Source organism: Ixodes scapularis, unplaced genomic scaffold (assembly GCF_016920785.2).
Source record: "Ixodes scapularis isolate PalLabHiFi unplaced genomic scaffold, ASM1692078v2 PGA_scaffold3__209_contigs__length_174095766, whole genome shotgun sequence".
In the NCBI taxonomy this organism is placed as follows: domain Eukaryota; kingdom Metazoa; phylum Arthropoda; class Arachnida; order Ixodida; family Ixodidae; genus Ixodes; species Ixodes scapularis.
Genome location: NW_024609868.1, coordinates 147,273,464 through 147,292,961, shown reverse-complemented (window position 1 = coordinate 147,292,961; position 19,498 = coordinate 147,273,464). Strand labels below are relative to the sequence as shown.

At 45.0% G+C, this 19,498-nt stretch overlaps 1 protein-coding gene across 1 annotated transcript in view; it reads right to left on the bottom strand.

Annotated features, from left to right (window-relative positions):
* The window catches only part of LOC115319976 (glycogenin-1), a 76,866-nt gene that overhangs the window by 52,288 nt on the left and 5,080 nt on the right, over window positions 1-19,498 (bottom strand). The window contains exons 2-3 of the mRNA XM_042292911.1: window positions 18,850-19,225; window positions 6,140-6,315 (exon numbers count right to left, since the gene is read on the bottom strand). Coding sequence (XP_042148845.1) covers window positions 6,140-6,315; window positions 18,850-19,225 — 552 coding nt within the window. The remainder of the gene's footprint in view (window positions 1-6,139; window positions 6,316-18,849; window positions 19,226-19,498) is intronic.

Here is a 19,498-nt window from a genome sequence, read left to right as displayed (position 1 = left end):
CACCTGGATGCGATATAAGAAAAAATTCCACAGTGAATGTGGCTTGTTTACTGCAGCTTTCTTTTCAGATATATGTGTAGTGTTGAACTGATCATTATAAACACATCTGAAAAGAAAGCTGCATGTCCGCTAAAATGGCTGCCGAAAATAGTACAACCCGTGCTTGAAATCGGATGCCGAAATTTAAATAGCCAGGGCATAAGGTTGGGAGCTAATATTGGATAAGCCAGTGATTAAACTTTGATGCCAATATTGGTTGTATAGGATTCACAATCTCAATAGTGGTCCAATGATGGCTTAGGTGTTGGTGAAATTGTGGCCCAATGTTCGGCTTAAATTTTGGTTAAAGGCGGTCCAACGATGGCATAAATGATGGTCCAATATTAGCCTAAACATTGGTTGAATCGTGGTCCTGCATTCGCATTAGTTAATGGTCCAACGTTGGATCGCGTAGCGGTTTCGAAAAAAATCAACATTAGGCCAACATTGGAGCCAATGTTTGCCAGTTGCGGGCCTATTTGGTCAAGCAATGGTGTGCCGCTTGGAAGTTGGGGCGCAGTAATCGTCTAAAAGATAACGCACTATGTTGTTTTTTTTTTTTTTTTTTTTTTTTTTTTTTGCGGAAGGGATGTGTTTTGTCGTCTGCTCTCAAGCGCGTTCTCGCTGGACTGAATCATCGGTCTTCCTCGCGCAGATTCCGTCAGCTGCGACGCAGGTGACTTCTACAGTCATTATATAGAGCTGTGACTCTATTGTGTAGTTACTTCCAAGCGTGCTTTGCGATCCGTGATCCCTCAAGTTTAGCAGACCGTTTTTGCACCTTCGATACGACACTTCAGCGGTGCGATCGGCCATGGAGTAGTTATGCCTGGGCGCGTATCGGGCCGGCTGGAACCACGGCTACTGTTCTCGCACCGATTACAAAATTTTGATTCCGGTGTTGTAGCGGGACTCAACAGGTTTTAATCATGACTGAAAGTAAACATCTTGCTGTCCTTTAGCTGCGGCAAGTATATTTGAGATTGCTAAAATTCGTGATAGAAAGAAAGGAAAAAAATAAATAAAAACAGGAGATGTGCATTCTCGTTTTTTTCTATTTATATTCCTAAAAGTTGACGCAAAATCCTTCATGCGTGCATGGCCTAGCGGATAAGAGGTCTGCTACTTTGGCCTACGTAGCGAGTGGATTTTCAATTAAAAATATTAAGGAAACCAACCCATCCTGGGTTTTGAAACTCAGGACGAGTTAGTTAATTTCCCTCATATTTTTCCTTATGAAAGTTTTGATAATAAACTGTGCGTTAAAAAAAAAGAGAAAAAAAACAGGTTTCCAGTCTAAACTTGTCAGACCAAAAAGGTCTTCAAACAGAAAGGAGCGAAAACAGGGCGCGCCATCTATCGTTCTTCTTTTCAACGAATTCCCGCTAAGCCGGGAATTCGTTGAAATCCTGCAAAGGACGGTCCGCGGACAGATTCGAACGCGAGTCACCGCGAGGTCCATTCTTCGAATGCTGTAGGGCAATGAGTTGAAGAAGAGACATGGCACGCGGCATTCGAAACACGGATCTCGCGGTGACTCGATCGTGTCTGTCAGACTGTCTTTTGTATGAGGTTTAAGCGGTGTGAGCCGGGTTTCAATTTAGAATTCCATGTCGGGCCTCTGGATCAAAAAGGAGCAAATCCCCATTCCGTAGATCTCCTCATTTGTTTTGTATCCAAACGTTTGCTTAGCGGACGTTTTCTTTGCAAATTACCTAGATCGATCGCACACACAATTCGGAGTGCACAGAATGTGTAATATGTGCGATAAGCTTAGCTGCCCTCGTAGGAGTATTTTGCACTTTTTTTTGGCCACCTCAGACACCACACATCAAGTATACTCCGAATTTATCAGTGGGATCATGGTAAGCTTATTTTTCTTCTGTTGGCAGGGGCGCAGAAAAAACTGAGGTTCTGCCTCTTGCCTTCCACTGTGCGGGCTTATAAAGTCGGAAGTAGTAGTACCCGACGAAATGAAGCTCCTGACCTTGCCGCTTGAAGACACTGCGCCAGTCAGCCTAGAGGGGAGCCAAGAGGCTTCTATTCAAACAGGGCTTGTGCCCGCGCCCTATTGGGCGAGCACATAGAAGACAAAGATGTTGAGACAATTTAGGAGCCCCGTGTATTATAGCGAAAGCTAGAGCACGAGTTCATAGCACTGCAAGAGGATCTGGCTGCACGAGAGCTCATGCAGCGGGATTACGTTGTTTCGCTTTTCCAGACTTTCTTTTTCTTTAATAACTGATCAAAATAAATGAAAAGAAGACATTGGCTGCTGCTATAGCAGCGCCGGCTACTCTTTTGAACTTTGTCGTGGCAATCGCTCGCTCAAAATGTGTGTTAAAAAAAGAAGGGTTTTAGGCCACGGTGGAAGAAACACATTTTTCTTCCACCGTGCTCCACGCCAGACTAGTCAAACCAAACAGGTCTCCAAACAGAAAGGAGCGAAAACAGGGCGCGCCATCTATCGGTTTTCTTTCCAACGAATTCCCGCGTCGACGAAGGAGCCACGCGTGCACTGATCGCTCTAATCCCCACCCCCGTTCTCGGCCCTTTTGCCTCCCTTAGCCTTGCCGCTGTGCCCGGCCTTCCCCCCTCTTTCGGCTTCGACACCCCTCCCGGCCCTTTCGCAGTCGTCGGCCTAGTCCCCGCACTCGGCAGTTCCGGCTCGCTCGGCCCTAATCCACGCAGAGGTGGACAGCGGGGGCGGGGGGGGGGGGGGGGGGGGGAAGCCCATGGAGAGACATCCGTTTACAACAGTGGACAACTAGTGGCGAAGCGATTTGCTCATTTCTCTAGTTTCAAAACAAAAAAAAAAAAGAAACACCCTTTGTGGAATATTTTTAGCCTCGCTCTCCCCCTCGCTGCCTGAAAGTTCCTGACCCACTTTTGTACACAGAAGAATCTTTCGCTTGATTAGTCTTTAATTCCCTAAGGTTATAATAAAAAATTTTAAAGTTTTAAACCTGTAAAGAAAACTTACAAACACGAAACCTTCTTTTCTTTTCTTTTTTTCACAGAAAAACTAAGAGCCACTGCTGGTAAGAGGCAGCAAGTGATTATAGCAGTGTGCTGGTAACCGGTGTCCTGTTCCAGATAGTGAAGTAAATCAGTCTCTGCTAATAGTATGAACCGGACTGTTACTAAAACCGGATGGGGGGTGTCGGTCAAGGCTGCCAGGTTGGGCTATCAATAGCCATATTGGGCTACTTCGTCAGGCATTTGGCGTCGAAATTCGGCAGTTGGCTATGTGGCAATTTTTGGGCTATTTCAAATCCTAACGCGGCACTTTTTTTATTTTTTCTTTGCTTGGTTTAGGGTAGATGTACAAAATAAACTTTAGCATGAACAGAAAGCGACAGTCCACCCTTTCTGGATTCCCACTTTTAAGGGATTTTCTGCGTGAATATTCGTGGGCGTGCTACCAGAACCTATAAGTTCAAGTGAGCTACCCTGACCTAGATTCAGCTCTGACGACATCGCTTTTGAATTGTGGCTTATTTTTTGCCTCCAAGTTCTTTGTGCTTCCTACTGGCGTCTCTTATTTCCTCGAGTTTCCCACCATCCACCTACAGGAGGCACATCATCCGAGGAAAAATGATACTAAAGCCAACTCAAGACATCCTGCAGAATTTGATGTCGCCCGATAACGCGTGCTGTACGGGATATAACAAGGGAGGCTTTTCCGCGACAAATAGAAGTTTCTTAAAGTACAATGAGCGACAACAAAAGACAGCAAATTTGGGACAATGAATATTCCGAACATGGCCAAGATCGATCCAGCCTTGTTTCCGTTGCTATCCGAGCTTGCCATCGCGCTCCCGACACTGCACATGTCGAATGCCGCCGTGGAGAAAGTATTCAGTCACATGTACCTCACGAAGTCAGACCTGACGAAGAACATGTCCCTTCCAACTCTTCAAAACGTCCTCTAGATAAAGTTTGCAGTTTCCTTGGCAAGAACGAGTGCAGTAGGGACATTGACCCTACTGAGGCGGGCAGTGGGCACGAGCGGGTGCTCATAACATTATGTCTGTAAAAACGCAACTGGAAACGTTTTGTACTTTTCTGTTTGACATAAAACGTTCAATACATTTAAAGATATCGTAGATCTTGCAAGCTGCTCCTAAACCCTATAGAATGCAGACGGAGGGCCTTCGAATTGAGCTCGCACATTCGAGCGCACAATGTTTTGGGCTCTGCAGAATATGGCTAGTTGTGGGCTACATAAATCTTTTGCATTTGGCTCCTTTTGGGCTACACCGTCTGGCATCAGGCGGTTTCAGCTAGAAACAACCTGGCAACCCCGGTGTTGGTTGGCTGGTTGTGTTCCAGCAGTCCTCGTTCGCATGCTGTAGTTTATAAAAGCCGATTGACTAACATCTCCAACTCATTCTGCGCGTGAGATGGGCATAAATAACGAAAGTCCGTCGCCATGGCCAGCAGGTCTGAATGAAATGTATCAACTAAAGGAGACAGAATCAGGTAATTTGCAGTTTCAATGCCTAATCTGCATGCCGAAAATTAAGCTGCTTCGCGCATCAAAACACTATGAAACCACTGTGTAAATTTTTATTTTTATCCAAGCTTGTTAAGGAGGCTTATCATACATCTATGCCAAACATATGTACTCGAACAGAAAAGTAACGTAAAAGTAAAGTTCGTAATTTTTGAAAAGTAACGGTAGCGGCATATCGGTACGTTTGTAAAAGAGTAACGTAGCTCGATAACGCGTTACTTTTCACCAAACTAACGAGTAACGCTATTTCGTTACTTTTTTTCGGTAACGGGCACAACACTGCTGACACCTGCCAAGCGCAACCCGCCCCAGTGGGCTAGAAGGAGAGCGGCGCGAGCGAAGACACGGTTCTTCTTGTCTGGGCCTTCGGTGTGTGACGAATGGTAATCAACACCATTGTGTAAAGGGAACGGGTCGTTTGGTCGATCACACGCGGCGGGCGACAGAAGTCGAAATGCAACGAGGGGTTTCAATCTATTTCAGTTTCATCGCCAAATAGATATGCATAAAAGTCCATCTGCTATACTTTGTTTCATCATAAATAAATTGTCCGGGGATATCCAGAAGTTACTAAGCTTTTGCGCTCGTCACGTGGAGTGGGCCCTAATATAGTTAGATGTGATATTTATTTAATTAAAAGGCACCTTGATATCTATTAAATTAATTATGAACAATAATACAAAACTGGATGTCAAATTTCACAAGTACGCATGGCTGGTCGTGTCATGACGGCACATTAGGCATGGTAACGTCAGAGTCACGGGCGTTGATTTATTCCAGGTTTTGATCAACATGGCTTATGGTACGTATAAAGATATTTGTCAAAAAACTAAGCTTCTCTCCATACCGTAAATCTTGTCTTTCTTAGAACGAAGTTATCTCACTAAGACAGCAGTCAAAAAGCTGAGGGCTCTCTTTGCCTAATGTTACGTCACAGCTTCTGCTGTTGCCAACGAAAATGCCGTGTGTTTCACCAGTGCAAGCTGAGCAGTTGAACTCTGTTCAAAACTGAATTACTCGAGCCACGGAGGATTAAAAATTCAGATATTGTGCCGACGATATTTCTGAAAGCAATGACTATAATTTAGTTGTTTTCTTAAACACGACATTTTGCCGGACAATCTCTTCAAGCCCGAGCGGGGCCAAAAGCTACATGCAGCACATAAACACAGGTGAAAAACTCAATCTCACGGCGCGCTCTTCAGGCATGATTAGATCAGTTGACGGTAAAACGTTTACGGAAACACGAAAAATGCCGTGATTACGCACTTACCGCAAACCTTGATTGGCCCCATTGACCCCATTGACTCGTGGATTTGGTATCGGTCGTGCTTAAGACAAAACAAAGTATAGCGGCGTTTACGCCAACATTACACGTAGCATAAAATATTTTCTTAGGCGGCGTGTGCATTAAACGACATTGCATAACATGTATACAATTATGCTTCTTTTAGTGGGCACGAAAGTGCCAGGCCTATAGAAAATGGATACACCAGTGAGACAATGCATCTTTTCTGTTTTCTTCCGCCTCTTTAGTCACATGGTAATAAAGAACGCTTGGCCTAACTGTCGAAGACCCACCATTTCTGTAGGTGTTCGATTCGGTGTGGGCAGCCTCGCTTAGTGTGCACCAAGTTGGTGGTCCAGTCGTAGACCTGCGTCCACGGCTTGTGGGAACCCCAGAAATGCACTATCTTGGCGTTGCAAGCGCCGTAGTGCAGGAACGCCTTGTCGAAGAACTGACTGCCCGACGTCGCCTGTGCATACACGACAGGATTCAATAAATATACAGTTTCACGAACTATAATGTTTATATGTTTAAATTTCACGCCGTGTGGACCACGGTGCTGACTAGACAGAGGTTTGTCTTCCTAGATCGTACATAGGTAAGACAGAGCAAACACGAAGATAACAAGGGGGGGGGGGGGGGGAGGGGCAGGGCGCAACCACGCAACTAGAGATTTTGCTATACAAGCAAGTAAGTAAAAGAAAGAAATCACCGAATTCCACACCTTCGCAAGTGCGGGGGCACTATTGTCTACTTCAGTAAATCTATTTTCTTGCTCATGGCCTCCGAGATTTCCATGCGCCGGGGCTGCGCTCCTCCAGCCGTCCCAATCGGCTCAAAATGGTATATTCTCGCCGCGTGACGGCGCTGCGAACCCAGTCAATTGTGCGTGAAAGCCACTCTCCATGCGTGCAAGAGCCAGCTAAGATGGAAGAAGACAACGCCGAGTACACAATAGTTTTTGTTTGACACGGTATTAAGAACTTCCGACAACACTCTAAAAAAACGGGGGGTATCACCTTACACTTTTTTGTCCCATATAATACACCCCAAAACGTCAGTTCGACGTACAGAGCACTATAGTAAAAGAGATGGCCCCAAATTTTATGAGGGGCTCGATAAAGGTGCGATATAACTTATTGCATGGTTAAAGTACCGTATCAAAGACCACAGAAAGTAAACATTGAGATTTTGAGGTAGAACAAAAGAAAAAAACTTGTTTTTTTTTTTTTGTATTTGGTAACATGTATATTAACTATTTTAATAAGTTGTATCACACGGCTATCAAGCCTCTTGTGAACGTTAGTACCGTCAGATCGACGTCAGTGAGCTGTACTTCCAACTGAAGACTTGGGGTGTAATATATGGAACAAAGGGTGTAAGAATACACCCTTTTTGTTTTTCTAGAGTGAAGACCGTCGAAGGTCCGACGAGTGGCTGTACCAGCGTCGGTTTTCGAAGCGTTCTAGCTTACAGTGGACCTGTACAAAAGCTGCCATTGCGATAAATACAACCGGTAATGTAATAAACATCAGCGTAGAACAGAATGTACGCACGCCACTGGTCACACTATGATTATACAGGCACACGCTTTTTCCGCTCTCATTTACGAACTTGCTATTAAATGAATTCGTACATACGTCATTTCAGACCGCGATCAGCGCTCGATGTATTTGTTCCGTTGCGAACTATTGTGCAACACCGTTAAGCGTGTTTCACATGCAGCGATTTTGGCCCTATAGGGCCGCCCACACTAGCGAGAAAACGCGCCCGGCGCGCCGATAAATCGGTTAAGCGGGAAGATAAAGGGCGTGTCTTTGCACGCGCTCATGGCGCTGACTGTGCTTCGGCGACATTTTGTTACTTGCCGCGATCGGCGTGCCACGCGCGTTTTCTCGCTAGTGTGGGCGGCCCTTAAAGCGGCGCGATTTCTGCCGTCGCGGCGCTTGTGCCGCTCAACCGCTGGTGCTGGCCAGAGCGCCGCGACGGCAGAAATCGCGCCGCTCTAGGGCCAAAACAGCTGCATGTGAAACACGCGTTAGCATTGACCAGCGTACATGAGCTAATTCATCGCGATTATGCTTACCGAGATTGCCTCACAACTCGGGCGTAATATTCAACGAACAAAATAGAAAAATTCGGGTTTTTTTTTTTGTTTTTTTTTTGTTTTGTTTTTTTATCGTACCCCGTCTTGGGTTTGGCATTAAAGCTGTGTACCAGTTTGTTTACGCTTTACCCTTACATCTTAAAATGACAAATTTGTTGTGCTTATGAAATAGTTCACATATTTTGAAGTGTGGCAGCTGGAACTACTTAAAAGCGCTTTTCGAATGGATGGGATTTTACGAATGTGTCGGCCGTGCAGCAAAACAAAATAAAGTTCCGCTAAAGAAAAGAAATCCTGTCTTCATTATTCCTTCCGGCGCTGGTCTCTTCGTTATGACGTAATTTGCACAAGTCATATTGTGATGACTATTTATGCTTGGCACACTGATTACATGAGTAACCGCCGTGCAATTAATCAGTCAGTGTTCGTTAACCTGGCAAAACTAGCCTGTTTCTTTTTTTTTTTTTAGCTGGGAAGTGTTTAAAGACGATTATGAGAAGGGGCTGGCTTGCCAACAAACTTAAAGTTATGGGGAAGATGTGGCACAAGCAATTTTACCACTCTCTGATGCACCTCGCTCGAAAACAAACTATGGGTTGTCGCGGAAAATAACTACACTCAAAAAAAGCTCGTCCGTCTACTTTCCCGCACAACACTCGGAGAGCCAATCACCGCAACTTACGGAACAGCTCATCGAATTACGATGCCGAAACTTTAGACTAAAAAACGCAGTCTCAGTTGTTACATAAAGCAATGCAACACGTCACGCTTGCATTGCTCAATGTCCCAACTCAGACTGCGTTATTTTGGTCTAAACGTATGTTTCGGCATCGTCATTCGCTGAGCTGCCTCCATAAGTTGCGGTGATTGGCTCTCCGAGCGTTGTGCTGGAAAGTATAGACGCATCGGCGTTTTTTAGAGTGTAATTTATCTACAAGTTACACACAATGCACTTTGTTATATAGAGGGGTGAAAAAAATATTTAAGCACGGAGATTAACAAAAATTACTTAAAAGGAATGAAAGATTTTACTTTAGACCGGTTTCAAGCGAAAGGTCAACACCCGGTGTAGAGTCAGGCAGAAAGGCGATGACACATAGAGGTAACAACAACAAAAAAAATAAAAATAAAGCGGCATTATAGCAGCAACCTCATCTCTGAAGACAAAGGAAACAGTAAACGAGAGGTTATGCAACCCAAACATGTTCATGATCACGCTTTTACGTCTCCGCCGTCGGCGACTAAACTCGACGCACTTCTGAGACCCACCAGAAACCATTGCGAACGAAAGATGGCTTATATGCCAAATAGAGCGAATAAAGAAAACAATACACTGAAGGCGCTATACTGAAAGCACTGTGCACGTATAAGAAGCAGTTTCATGAAACCGTCCTATCGTGACGGTGTTTGCACATACACCGCTCCGGCTAGCTTAAACGGTATTTTTTTAGAACATACCTTTAGAACATACGTCCAGGCTCAAGAATCTGCCAAAAAAACCTGGTCGCGTTGCTTGGCGCATTCCTCGACCAGGAGCTTTGTATAACTTGAATGAAAACATTAGAAAGAAGTCTCTATGGCTGGGGGAAATAAATATTAAAATAAGACGACCAACCAATCTCCAAATCAGAAGCCCTGATATAGGGATTGGTTGGTCGTCTTATTTTAATAATAGCTTTGTACAACGTGGACAAAAATAGCCCACGTGCCAACTTTCTTTGTTTAAGACTGAAACCTTGCACAGCCAACACGCCGGTGTGGCGAGCACGGCTTCAGCTTTCTATTCAAAACGTGTTTATTGAGCCAAAAGATTACGGCGTAGGTTTAAAGAGCCTAAGACGGCTGCCTTTAGGCTGCCCTCTTCTACGACGCCCCGACGATGGATTCACTGGTCCTGGTAGGGCTTAAACTCTTGTACTGACAATGCAGATGCATAGCAAGGGTAATGATGGGAAGAAGATAAACGCCCTTGCTCGGCTCGGTCTCTGGCGCCACCTGCAGTGTGCGGAGGAGTTCGCATGATACCCTCCACCTGCTGGGGACTGAGTGGAATGGGACGGCCGGTGGAGCATCTTGGAGGCCATGTCTTGCTCAACAACGTCACTGATGGTTCACTAGGAAGTTTTCGTAGACCCTTTTCTCCACTCCACTACCGGCACTTCGCAACGAGGATGCCGCTAGTGCGCCTGCGCGCCGCAGGCCTTGACTGCAGAGCTTTGGATACCGTAGCGGGTTGCCGAGACCGTTGCCGGACAGAAGAAACGATCTACCGAAACAGCCTACTAATCCAAACTGTCCCTTCTATGTATGCCTCGTGTGCCTCGAGATCTTTCCGGGACACTTTGTCCGTGTGCCTTCCCAAGATGCATATGGGTCTGTCCCTAAAGCACGGTTGGCACGAGCATTCCCTACAGTAGATCGGTAGGTGTCCTGCCACTGTAGCTCTCGAAAAGAAGCTGTGCCCAGGGAGCCTAATGCACGGTCATACGGCGTACAGTTTATCCCATGTAGCTTCTGCCGCACGAGACGGGAATCTTGTACATAACATCCGAAATGCATGGAAGAAACACCTTAGCATGCTTCTTTTTACACTGTTGTCTTGTTTTCACTTTAACCGTCGTCCTGACTCTGGGGCAAAGTTGGCTCATTTTCGGGGTGCTGAAAACGCTACCGGAACTCCAAAACGGTCACTAACTTTTTTGTTTTCTTTTCAAATATGTTGTCTTACAGAGCCAACCAACCTGAGGAGTCGCGTAGGCACGAAATCTGTAGGTCGGTCAGTTTGTAACAACTAAACGATCTTGAAAAAGAACTGCAACCGGAGCCAGAAATTGAAACCCGGTCACCGGCGTGCAATCCGAGTGCACTGCTGACTGAGCTACGGACCCAGCACGCAAAAACGGGAGAAGCAGCAGGTGGTATGAGAAAGCGCGCAGAACGGATAAGGGAGGAAAAGGCGAGAAAGAAAGGAGCAGAAACAGGTGGTGTAGAACGAGCACGTGGAGCGGGGAGAGAAATGGGCAAGAAAGCCCGCTTCCCTCCTCTTGATGACCCAGAAACTTAAGCGCAAAGGCTTCGTATCCGGGTGATGCTGAAGGGAAGCGCGCGCGGCGTCATAAAGAGACAATTTGGTGCGACGTTAGCTTTTTTCAAAACAAAACTCGGCCCTAGGCAACTCCTGAACTAGGAGCACCACCCAACCCCGGGATTGAGAGGCTAAAGGTCATCGAGCCCTATACTCGTTTCATACTTATTATAGACCCGTTTCATGGCAAACGCCACCAGACGGGGCTCCAGTCCCTGACGTCCCAGAGAACTTCCGGTTCATACAAAGAATTAACGAAGTCAAGCTTCACACCACTGTTTGAAATGTCGATGAAACGTTAACCTTACAAAAAAACAACAACAAAGAAGCGCGTTATCTGTTAACCTTTTCCGAATATTCTTGTAAACCAACTTGCCTCATCCAACAGTCAGGCCCTCGTTATATTTTTAACTTTGTTATCCATGTAGAATTGTTGCTTTCTAGCACTGGCCACATTAGATGTTTGGATAGGCTTGCAAAGACGCAGCGACCGGAAGTCGCTTGGGATGCAGACGGCAGTTCATTGTTGTAAACAACAATGGGGTCTACGCGACGCTGTCAAAGCTACTGGTGCGAGCACGTGGCTTTATCTTGGTTTCATTTGCGCGAGAACAGACGCAAATGATATGCGAGATCAAACCCTCTGCTCGCACCAGCAGCTTTTACAGCGTTGTTCACTGATGCCGGTGTTACGGGCGCCGTTAACCGCAGTTACCATACCTTTAACAGCTGTTACACGTCACCACAGTTACCGCACTATACTCTCGAATAGCTATTTCAGGAGTGACAGTGCGCGTGCGCTGCTTTGATGGTGCTCAAGATACTCAAGCGCACGCGCGCTCATATATCTTTGACAACATAGCCGCAGAATGGTGTCTGCAAGTATTTTGTGGTAACTGTGACTTAGCGTAACTGCAAGTAAGTGTCCCTTACAAAAATTTGTAGTTAAATTCTTTTGAGTTTCTGTTAAAACTTTTTTGGAATCGCACTGAATTTCTTTTTAATTTTTTTTTTTACTTTATTTTGACAGCTTAATTGACTCCTAGTTAAAATTGGCCACTTAAGACTTTTAGAATTCTTTCTTACATACATGTTTTGAGAATTCCTTCTTACATAAATTTTGTTGAATTCCTTTTGACGGAATAGCAGATTAATGTTTAAAAAAAAGACATACAATTCTTTTTAATATATATTTTGAGTTTTGTTAGAAAATAGTGTCCCTTTGGTACATACACACCCGACGAATAAGCATTGGAAACAAACACAAACAACGTGAAGCACTCAACAACAGAATCACAGTCCCGTTAACTGCTCCAGAGCCTTATATAGCCTACATATTGAAGGTAATCAGTCATTTGGCCGGTGACCACTTCAGCAATCACTAAGGTTCCAAGTGTCCGATCTCCTTCTCGAAAGTCTGTCAAAGGGAAGAAAGTGTTCCGAAGTTCGTGGGCTCTATCTCTTACTAAAAACCACTGGTACAACTAATAATAATTCTGCGTAGTTGCTAAAACAACATCCACAAAAACGGCTCCAAGCACAAATGTTATCGCTTCTCTGCATAAGACCACTCAGGACGATGCCAGTCAAGGCGGTTGCTCCACTCTAAAATATTTATTTTGCTTTACTTTACTAGTTGACTAGTTGAATAGGTTCAGTAAAGTCACGATAGTCACTTCACAAAGTGAGAATGGCAGGCCGTGTTTTTCGAACGCCTGGCCTCCAGCACGCGCCCCATGCCTTCCGTCGTGCTTTGACTGCGCGCTTGCGCTCGAGGGGCGCGAGACGTCGAAGCGTTGACAAGGGTAGAAAGCTCGCGCTGGAGGCAGGGGAACTCAAGCTCCTCTCTACGGTTCTCAACTTGTCAGAGACTATTGAGAAACTTAGTGGTTTTTGACATTTAGTCAGGATGTATCATATTCAATAAAAAGTCAACAGAAAGTCTGTAGCGTTTCTATTGACACTGGCTACAGAAAGTCAACTGAATATTTTCAACACGAAGTAAACAGAACGTCTGCAGTATTTCTGATGACACTTTCAACAGGAAGTCAGCAGGAAAAGATCAAGGTAGAGTTAATAGAACGTCGACAGCTTTTCTTTTGACTCAGGCAGAAGAAAATCCTCAAAAAAGTTTCAACACAAAATCAACAAACTTTCTGTTGACCACGTCAACAGGAAGTCAAAAGAAAGCAATCAGAGTGAACAAGAAGTCAACGCATTTTCAATAATAAATCAAAGAACATTTTGAAAGGTGTTTGTAGAACCATATATCCATCGCCGTCATGCCGGACTTTGCACGCGACCGCAGACCATATAAAATAATAAAAAAAATTATCTTTTATAAAATAATATAAAGAAATAATGTCAATAAGTTTTTTAAGAAAAAACCTACAAAAAAACGTCGTTAGAACTTCTTTTTAATTTTCTTAAAAATAAGTCTTCAAAACAAGATTTTGTTTTTCCTTTTGAAGTTTTTTTTTTTAATAACTTACAGAAAAACGTTATTACAAGTTCTTTTTAATTTTTTTTATAAATAAGTCTACAAAAAGATATTACTTTTTTTTCTTTTGAAAGTTTTTTGACAATACTGAAAACAAAGTGCGTTTCAAAAGAAATTCAGTAGGATCCTGGAAAGTCAATATGAAGTCTAAAAAAATTGAAAAAATTTTTTGAGACCTGTTTCTGTAAGGGACGTGCCCGTGTAACTAAAGCCCCTCTATCCTGGGAAAAGTGGCGCCATTCATTGTTGTGGAAATGCTCGAGACACGTGCCGCGCGAGACTTCTGTGAAGAACATTGCATCTGAAATCTAGCTCAGTGCTGCGCTGTGCCGCCACGATCTACCCAAGGGCTGCACGTTGCACGTGCCTTGTGCATCGACGCTCCTTGCGCTACTTTTAAAACATGAACGGGCTTTACGTGTAACAAGGGCATAAGTATGAAACAGAGTATAGAAGCCACCCCAGAGCCGTTTATACTTGGGGTTGTTCGTTTTTGGGTAAAACCCGATTTTACCCTGTTTTTACACCCCGAACATGCTTCAGGAGAATCGGGTTAAACCCGATTTCTCCCGAATTCCAAAACTACATAACCAACCTATTTATTTTTACGCCGCACGGAGTTTGCAGTGCACATGCGCAATAGCTACCCTACCTCAGGACAACAGTGACCTATAGTTCATTTCGCAAGCTGCGTGCAGCACTGTGGACGCTGCAAGACTCTCAACCAACAGCTTAACGAACGCGCCTAACTCACCATGACATTCTACGGAGGCCGGCTGAGCAAAAGCGGGGCCTCGGAGGGGCATTTCCGTCCACCCGCTGTGCAGGTGGAACCGCCTCGGCACGCCATGTAGCTTAGGCCCTGCTGCACGCAGCTTGAAAAATGCACTATAAATCCCCCTTCGACCGCTGAGGTGTCGACGCCCAGCAGGATCTCTCGGGTAGCATGGCCATCTCGCTGACGTCCAACCTTTCTCACGAACAACGTCCGAGCCATTCAGTCGCGCAAACAGATCGGGAAAACTTAACAGGTTTATTCCATAGTGAAATATCTGATCGAAGACGACCGTCTCTCAAACGGTCGGGGTTTTGGTTGACACCTGAGGGAAAGGAGGATTCCGTGGGCAGTGCTCCCCTTGAAGCGACGGACGGCAATCGGAGCTGGAAAACCCTGATGTCTCCCCGATTACCAGCTTGAAACAGACCCCCAATTTTAACGCGTTAGCGTTAAAGAGCTCGTAATACACTCCTATATAAAAACATTGAATGTATTATTGAGTAGATTTGTAAATTTAACCCGAAAAAAAAAAAACCCGGATTTTGGGTTGTTTCCACAAAAAAAAAAAAAAAAAAAACGATTTCTCCCCGATTATCGGGTTGAAAAATAGCACCCGATTTTTACCCCCAAATTTAAAAATATACAAAACCCGAAAACGAACAACCCTTTTTATACTGAGAGAGCTTGGCCTTCTTAAGGAGATTTTGACAGCCTGGCAATCACAGCAGCATAGTCTGACAATCGGGGGAGGACTACTTTCGTCCGCCATTTTGTGGCTCTGACTCATAGGAACTCTATGCGATTTCTCAGAAATAAACAAGAAAAAGAAGTAACGCCATTTTGTGTTATCGCAAAATCCGCTGCTTCTAGCGGGCAAACCATAGGCCAAAGTCTCTCTGTATAAACGGCTCTCCGTCACCCTAAAGCCCCTTCATGTTTTAAAAGTAGCGCATGGTGCATCGATGCACGAGGCACGTGCAACGCGAAGCCCTTGGGAAGATCATTGCGGCACATCGCCGCACTGAGCTAGATTTCAGACGCCATGTTCTTCCCAAACGTGGCGCACAGCGCGTGTCGCGAGCATTCCCACAACAATGAATGACACCACTTTTTCCAGGATAGAGGGGCTTTACGTCACCCGAACGCCACCCATCCAATGTTTAAATAGTGAGACTTCCTGTGCAGGTACAGGATCACCGCCGGTCTCTTATTCTCCTTAGTGTATTTTGTAGGCTGGACACCCTGTGCTCTCTTCAACAAGGTGCATACCACGCCTGACATTAGGTCTAGCGGATACCCTGTTTCTTTCAGCATGGCTCCTTGTTTTCCAAAGCTGTCTCACGAAGTGTGAAAGCGCGACATTTTCAGTGCGGAGCCTAGATCGTTCATTATGACGAGACGTAACGGACTTTTAAAAGAAAGGTTATATGTTAATGATGCTTTCTCCATGGTGCAGCCTTCTTTGTGCGCTATTAAAGGAAGCATTTTTGAACGGGTGTTGTGTATGAGCATTTTTTTTTAAGTGCGGACTATGAACCAGGTGCAGACCGTGCATCTGGTGCAAACTGTCCAAGGAAAAATCTTTTTTCAGTCAAACTTTTTCTTCGTGCACTATATGTGTCTGTGGATTATAGTCCGTTAAATAGGGTATTCTAAAGGAGAAGAGTGGTTGTCTCTACGCACAAAAATAGGCCGTAATTACATTAAGAATTCTGGACGTGGTCGGGCGACAACTTAAGCTTTCTACGCAAGTGTAGCACCGTAATTTTAGGACTAAAATCTGCATTCGGCCTTCGTGGGTAACTTTCGGTTTAAAGGTTTTCTTAAGACAGTCAGCATCCGGTGCCCGTAGGAGCAAATTCTCATACGCCGCACACCTTAACAAATGCCTGCTTTGTGACATGGCAACGATTTATACATAAATCATCATTAACATAATGTGTCACTCACAAAGGTTTTCAAGTTTCGTCATAACGATTTATTTAGAAAGAAGAAAAAATCCTTGCAAAGTCCGCCCCTGGAGATTGCCCGCACCGCGTAAATTTTTTATAGAAAATATAATAATTTCCAAAAAACACAATATTGGAGGAGAGAAGGGAAATAAGCTCTTTACAAACAGCTTGTCTAGTCCCAAGCCCCTATTCGAGTCTCCAGCTCGTTGCTCGCCCTCCCGCGGCGGAAACGGAAAGCGGTCTAGTGAGGGTCCCCCGCTTCTCCTCCTCAGCGGGCACGGCGGAACTGCTCGCAATCAGGGCTCGCGAAATCTCATTTCCCAATGCAAACAACACTCTTCACTGTCCCAATGTAGTGCTGCAGCCGATATGGGATCGTACCATATTAGAGAGCTATAGTATTGCGTATGGAAGCATAAGCAATCGCCGTGCATTTGCGTTAAGGATCGCTTATAGTCCGACGTCCGGCGTACAAACGTGGCGTAGTGCCGCGCGCACCACTACTGATGGCTCGCAGATATCGAGTTCCTGCTCGCCGGCCAATCAAAGGCCCACGTGCAGCGCTACGCTGCGTTTGCAGCGCTCAACGTCAGAGTATTACAGAGACTTTAGAGTTGCGTGCTGCAAGCTGCCCATGTGCGTCGTCGCCATGCTCGAATCTAAGACCGTAATTTTGGGCTCCGCGCACGCGCAGTGTGCAACACTGCGCGTGCGCGGAGCCCAATAACGCCAACAAACAGTGCTTACGTTCACTCGTATAGGCAATACTAATACTCACGACTGTTTCAACGGTTCCCAACGCCAACGAAACGTGCTGCAGCGAGCAGACGTGCAAGCGGCTAGGCGTTCCTTCAAACAGAATGGCTGGGATTGCCATACCGACGGCGCATAAAAATCAAAGAAAATAAATTTTCTTGGAAGATTTGTAATAAAAAAAAGCAAGAACGAAATTTCTTTAATCCTTAGTTTTTTTTGTTATTTTTCTTTTATAGGGGGGGTGGCATTTGGTCTGGAAGGATTCGCGGCGACCTTGGAAGTTTCGCCGATTGTCGAAAGTCGCGTCTTTTACAGCACAATATGATTTACCCAGAATTAATGAAATTTTGTATGGATTTCTCAGAACAGCTATAACGTTTCGATTTATTTTAGACACTTTTTATTTCTAACATGTTAATTAAAAATGCTGCAACTGGTACCAGTCATGATAATTTGCACGCATTTGATTGCAATACGTGATCGCGCGTATGAAATTAGATGATAAGCAACACATAATATTAGAACTTCAAAAACTCTTTAAGGTATATAAATTGTATTAATAATATTAATACAAATTGCAGCAATGTAGGCCCCCAATAAATGCCACGATCACAAAAATACACAATTTAAGCATAATAATATTCCAAAAAATGTCTTTTTTTTAGCATATGAAAAACTCTTAGGTCACTATCAAGAGGGCCAAGCAGTCAGACACTGAATGTAATATAAAATCTTATCCGTCAAGCGTTGCTTTAAAACGGACACACACACACACTTTTGCTGCCTGACTCAGATTCCGCCTTTTGGTTTCTGTAGTGAGAGCACCAATTATTAAGTAATACGTTTTGTGAACATATTCTGAACTCATCACCCGTGGCGATATCTTCTAAAAGTTGAATTGATTCTGTTATTCTTGCGCTGGGAATAACGTTAAAGCAATTAATCATCTAAATACCCTAAAACCCATTAAAAGGCTAGCAGCTCATTATTTCACATGACAATTATCTGGGCGAGAAGAGGAAGTCTTTAAAAGGACACTGAGCCTCCAAAATATTTTTAACTGCATGAATCGGACAAGTACGTCACAAAATAAAGTTTCCGCGAAAGACTGCTTTCGCTTAATAATTACGCTGTGAGACACATCCTGAGGTATGAAAGAATCCGAAATGAACACCTAGAAATTAAATACCAAATAGAGGTTAGTTTCGGTCTCGTTCCAGACTTAAAACGTGCCTCCTGGAGTAAATATTACCCTAAACACCGTTTTTGTTTTCAGGATAAAAAGGTGACTTGCACGCATAACACCCTGTCTCCTTCGTATAAGCGTATAAGCAGAAATAATTTGTGTCGCTCAGTGAAGCCAGCACACTGGACAGGCTTGGCAACTGGAATACCGGCACGCATCTCCGACCCTCACTACAACCGCCATCTTGTAAAACGACAGGCGCCACCCACAGTGAACTGGAGTCGCGAATATACCGAAAAATACTTTTCCAACATGCCAAGGACAACCAGGTAGACCAATGCAATGTCGGAGAATGGCAGCGAGAGCATAGCACAAGTTGATTCTCCCGCTTCCTCCGGCACACGAGTCGTCTCGCCTTTCCAACTGCCTAGCAGCACAATGGGTTCTTTGCCGGGCCAACAATCTGCCTTTAGTTCTCTGCATTTGTGAAAAGCCAGTTAATGTAGCCTCCAATTAGCGTCTCAGTACAGTTAAGAATTAAACCTAACCACAGTTTAAGAAACGTCACAACGTAGTGAAATTCAGAAGAGTTCTGAAACGGAGATTTTCAAGGCGATGGACATGCGACGCCATGTGTACCTGGAGGTTGTAGGTGAAAGGCAGCTGCAGCTGCAGGTCCGCCTTCCACTCCCTGCCGAAAAGGTCGTTCAGGATGCCCCGGTCGACGCCGTCGAAGGACGCCGTGTCCCTGGCGAACTTCATGACGAGGCCGTGAGTCTTGGCCGAGGGCTGGAACACGAATACACCGGTGTCGAAGAGATCCGGCCAGCCACGGAGCGGCGCCGCCGAGAACTCGCGCCACTGGAATAGCTCGTCACAGTTGGCCAACACCAGGGTGTCGGCGTCCAGGAAAACACCCTTGGAGAGGTTCGCCAGGCGCCAGCAGTGCAGTTTGGTGAACGAGGCGCGCACGTTGTCGCGATGGCGATCGGGGCAGCCCAGTGGGTCCTTGCCGCTGAGCACCGAAAAGAGAGCGCTGCTGGAGCGATGGACCGGTTACGGGTTTCTATCGTTTCGTCGAAACACGTCACGTGAGAACACGTTCGGTAGACAACCTTTTATTTATTCACGTTCCAACGACACACGTTTCGTCGACACTCTGACATTTCGTGGGAACTTCGCTCCTACGACGTTGCGCTTCGTCGACAAAATATTTTTGTTGCTATAACTGGATTGGATTACTGGCTTTATTTCGTTCGTTAGAGGTCATTCCAAACAATATCAGGCT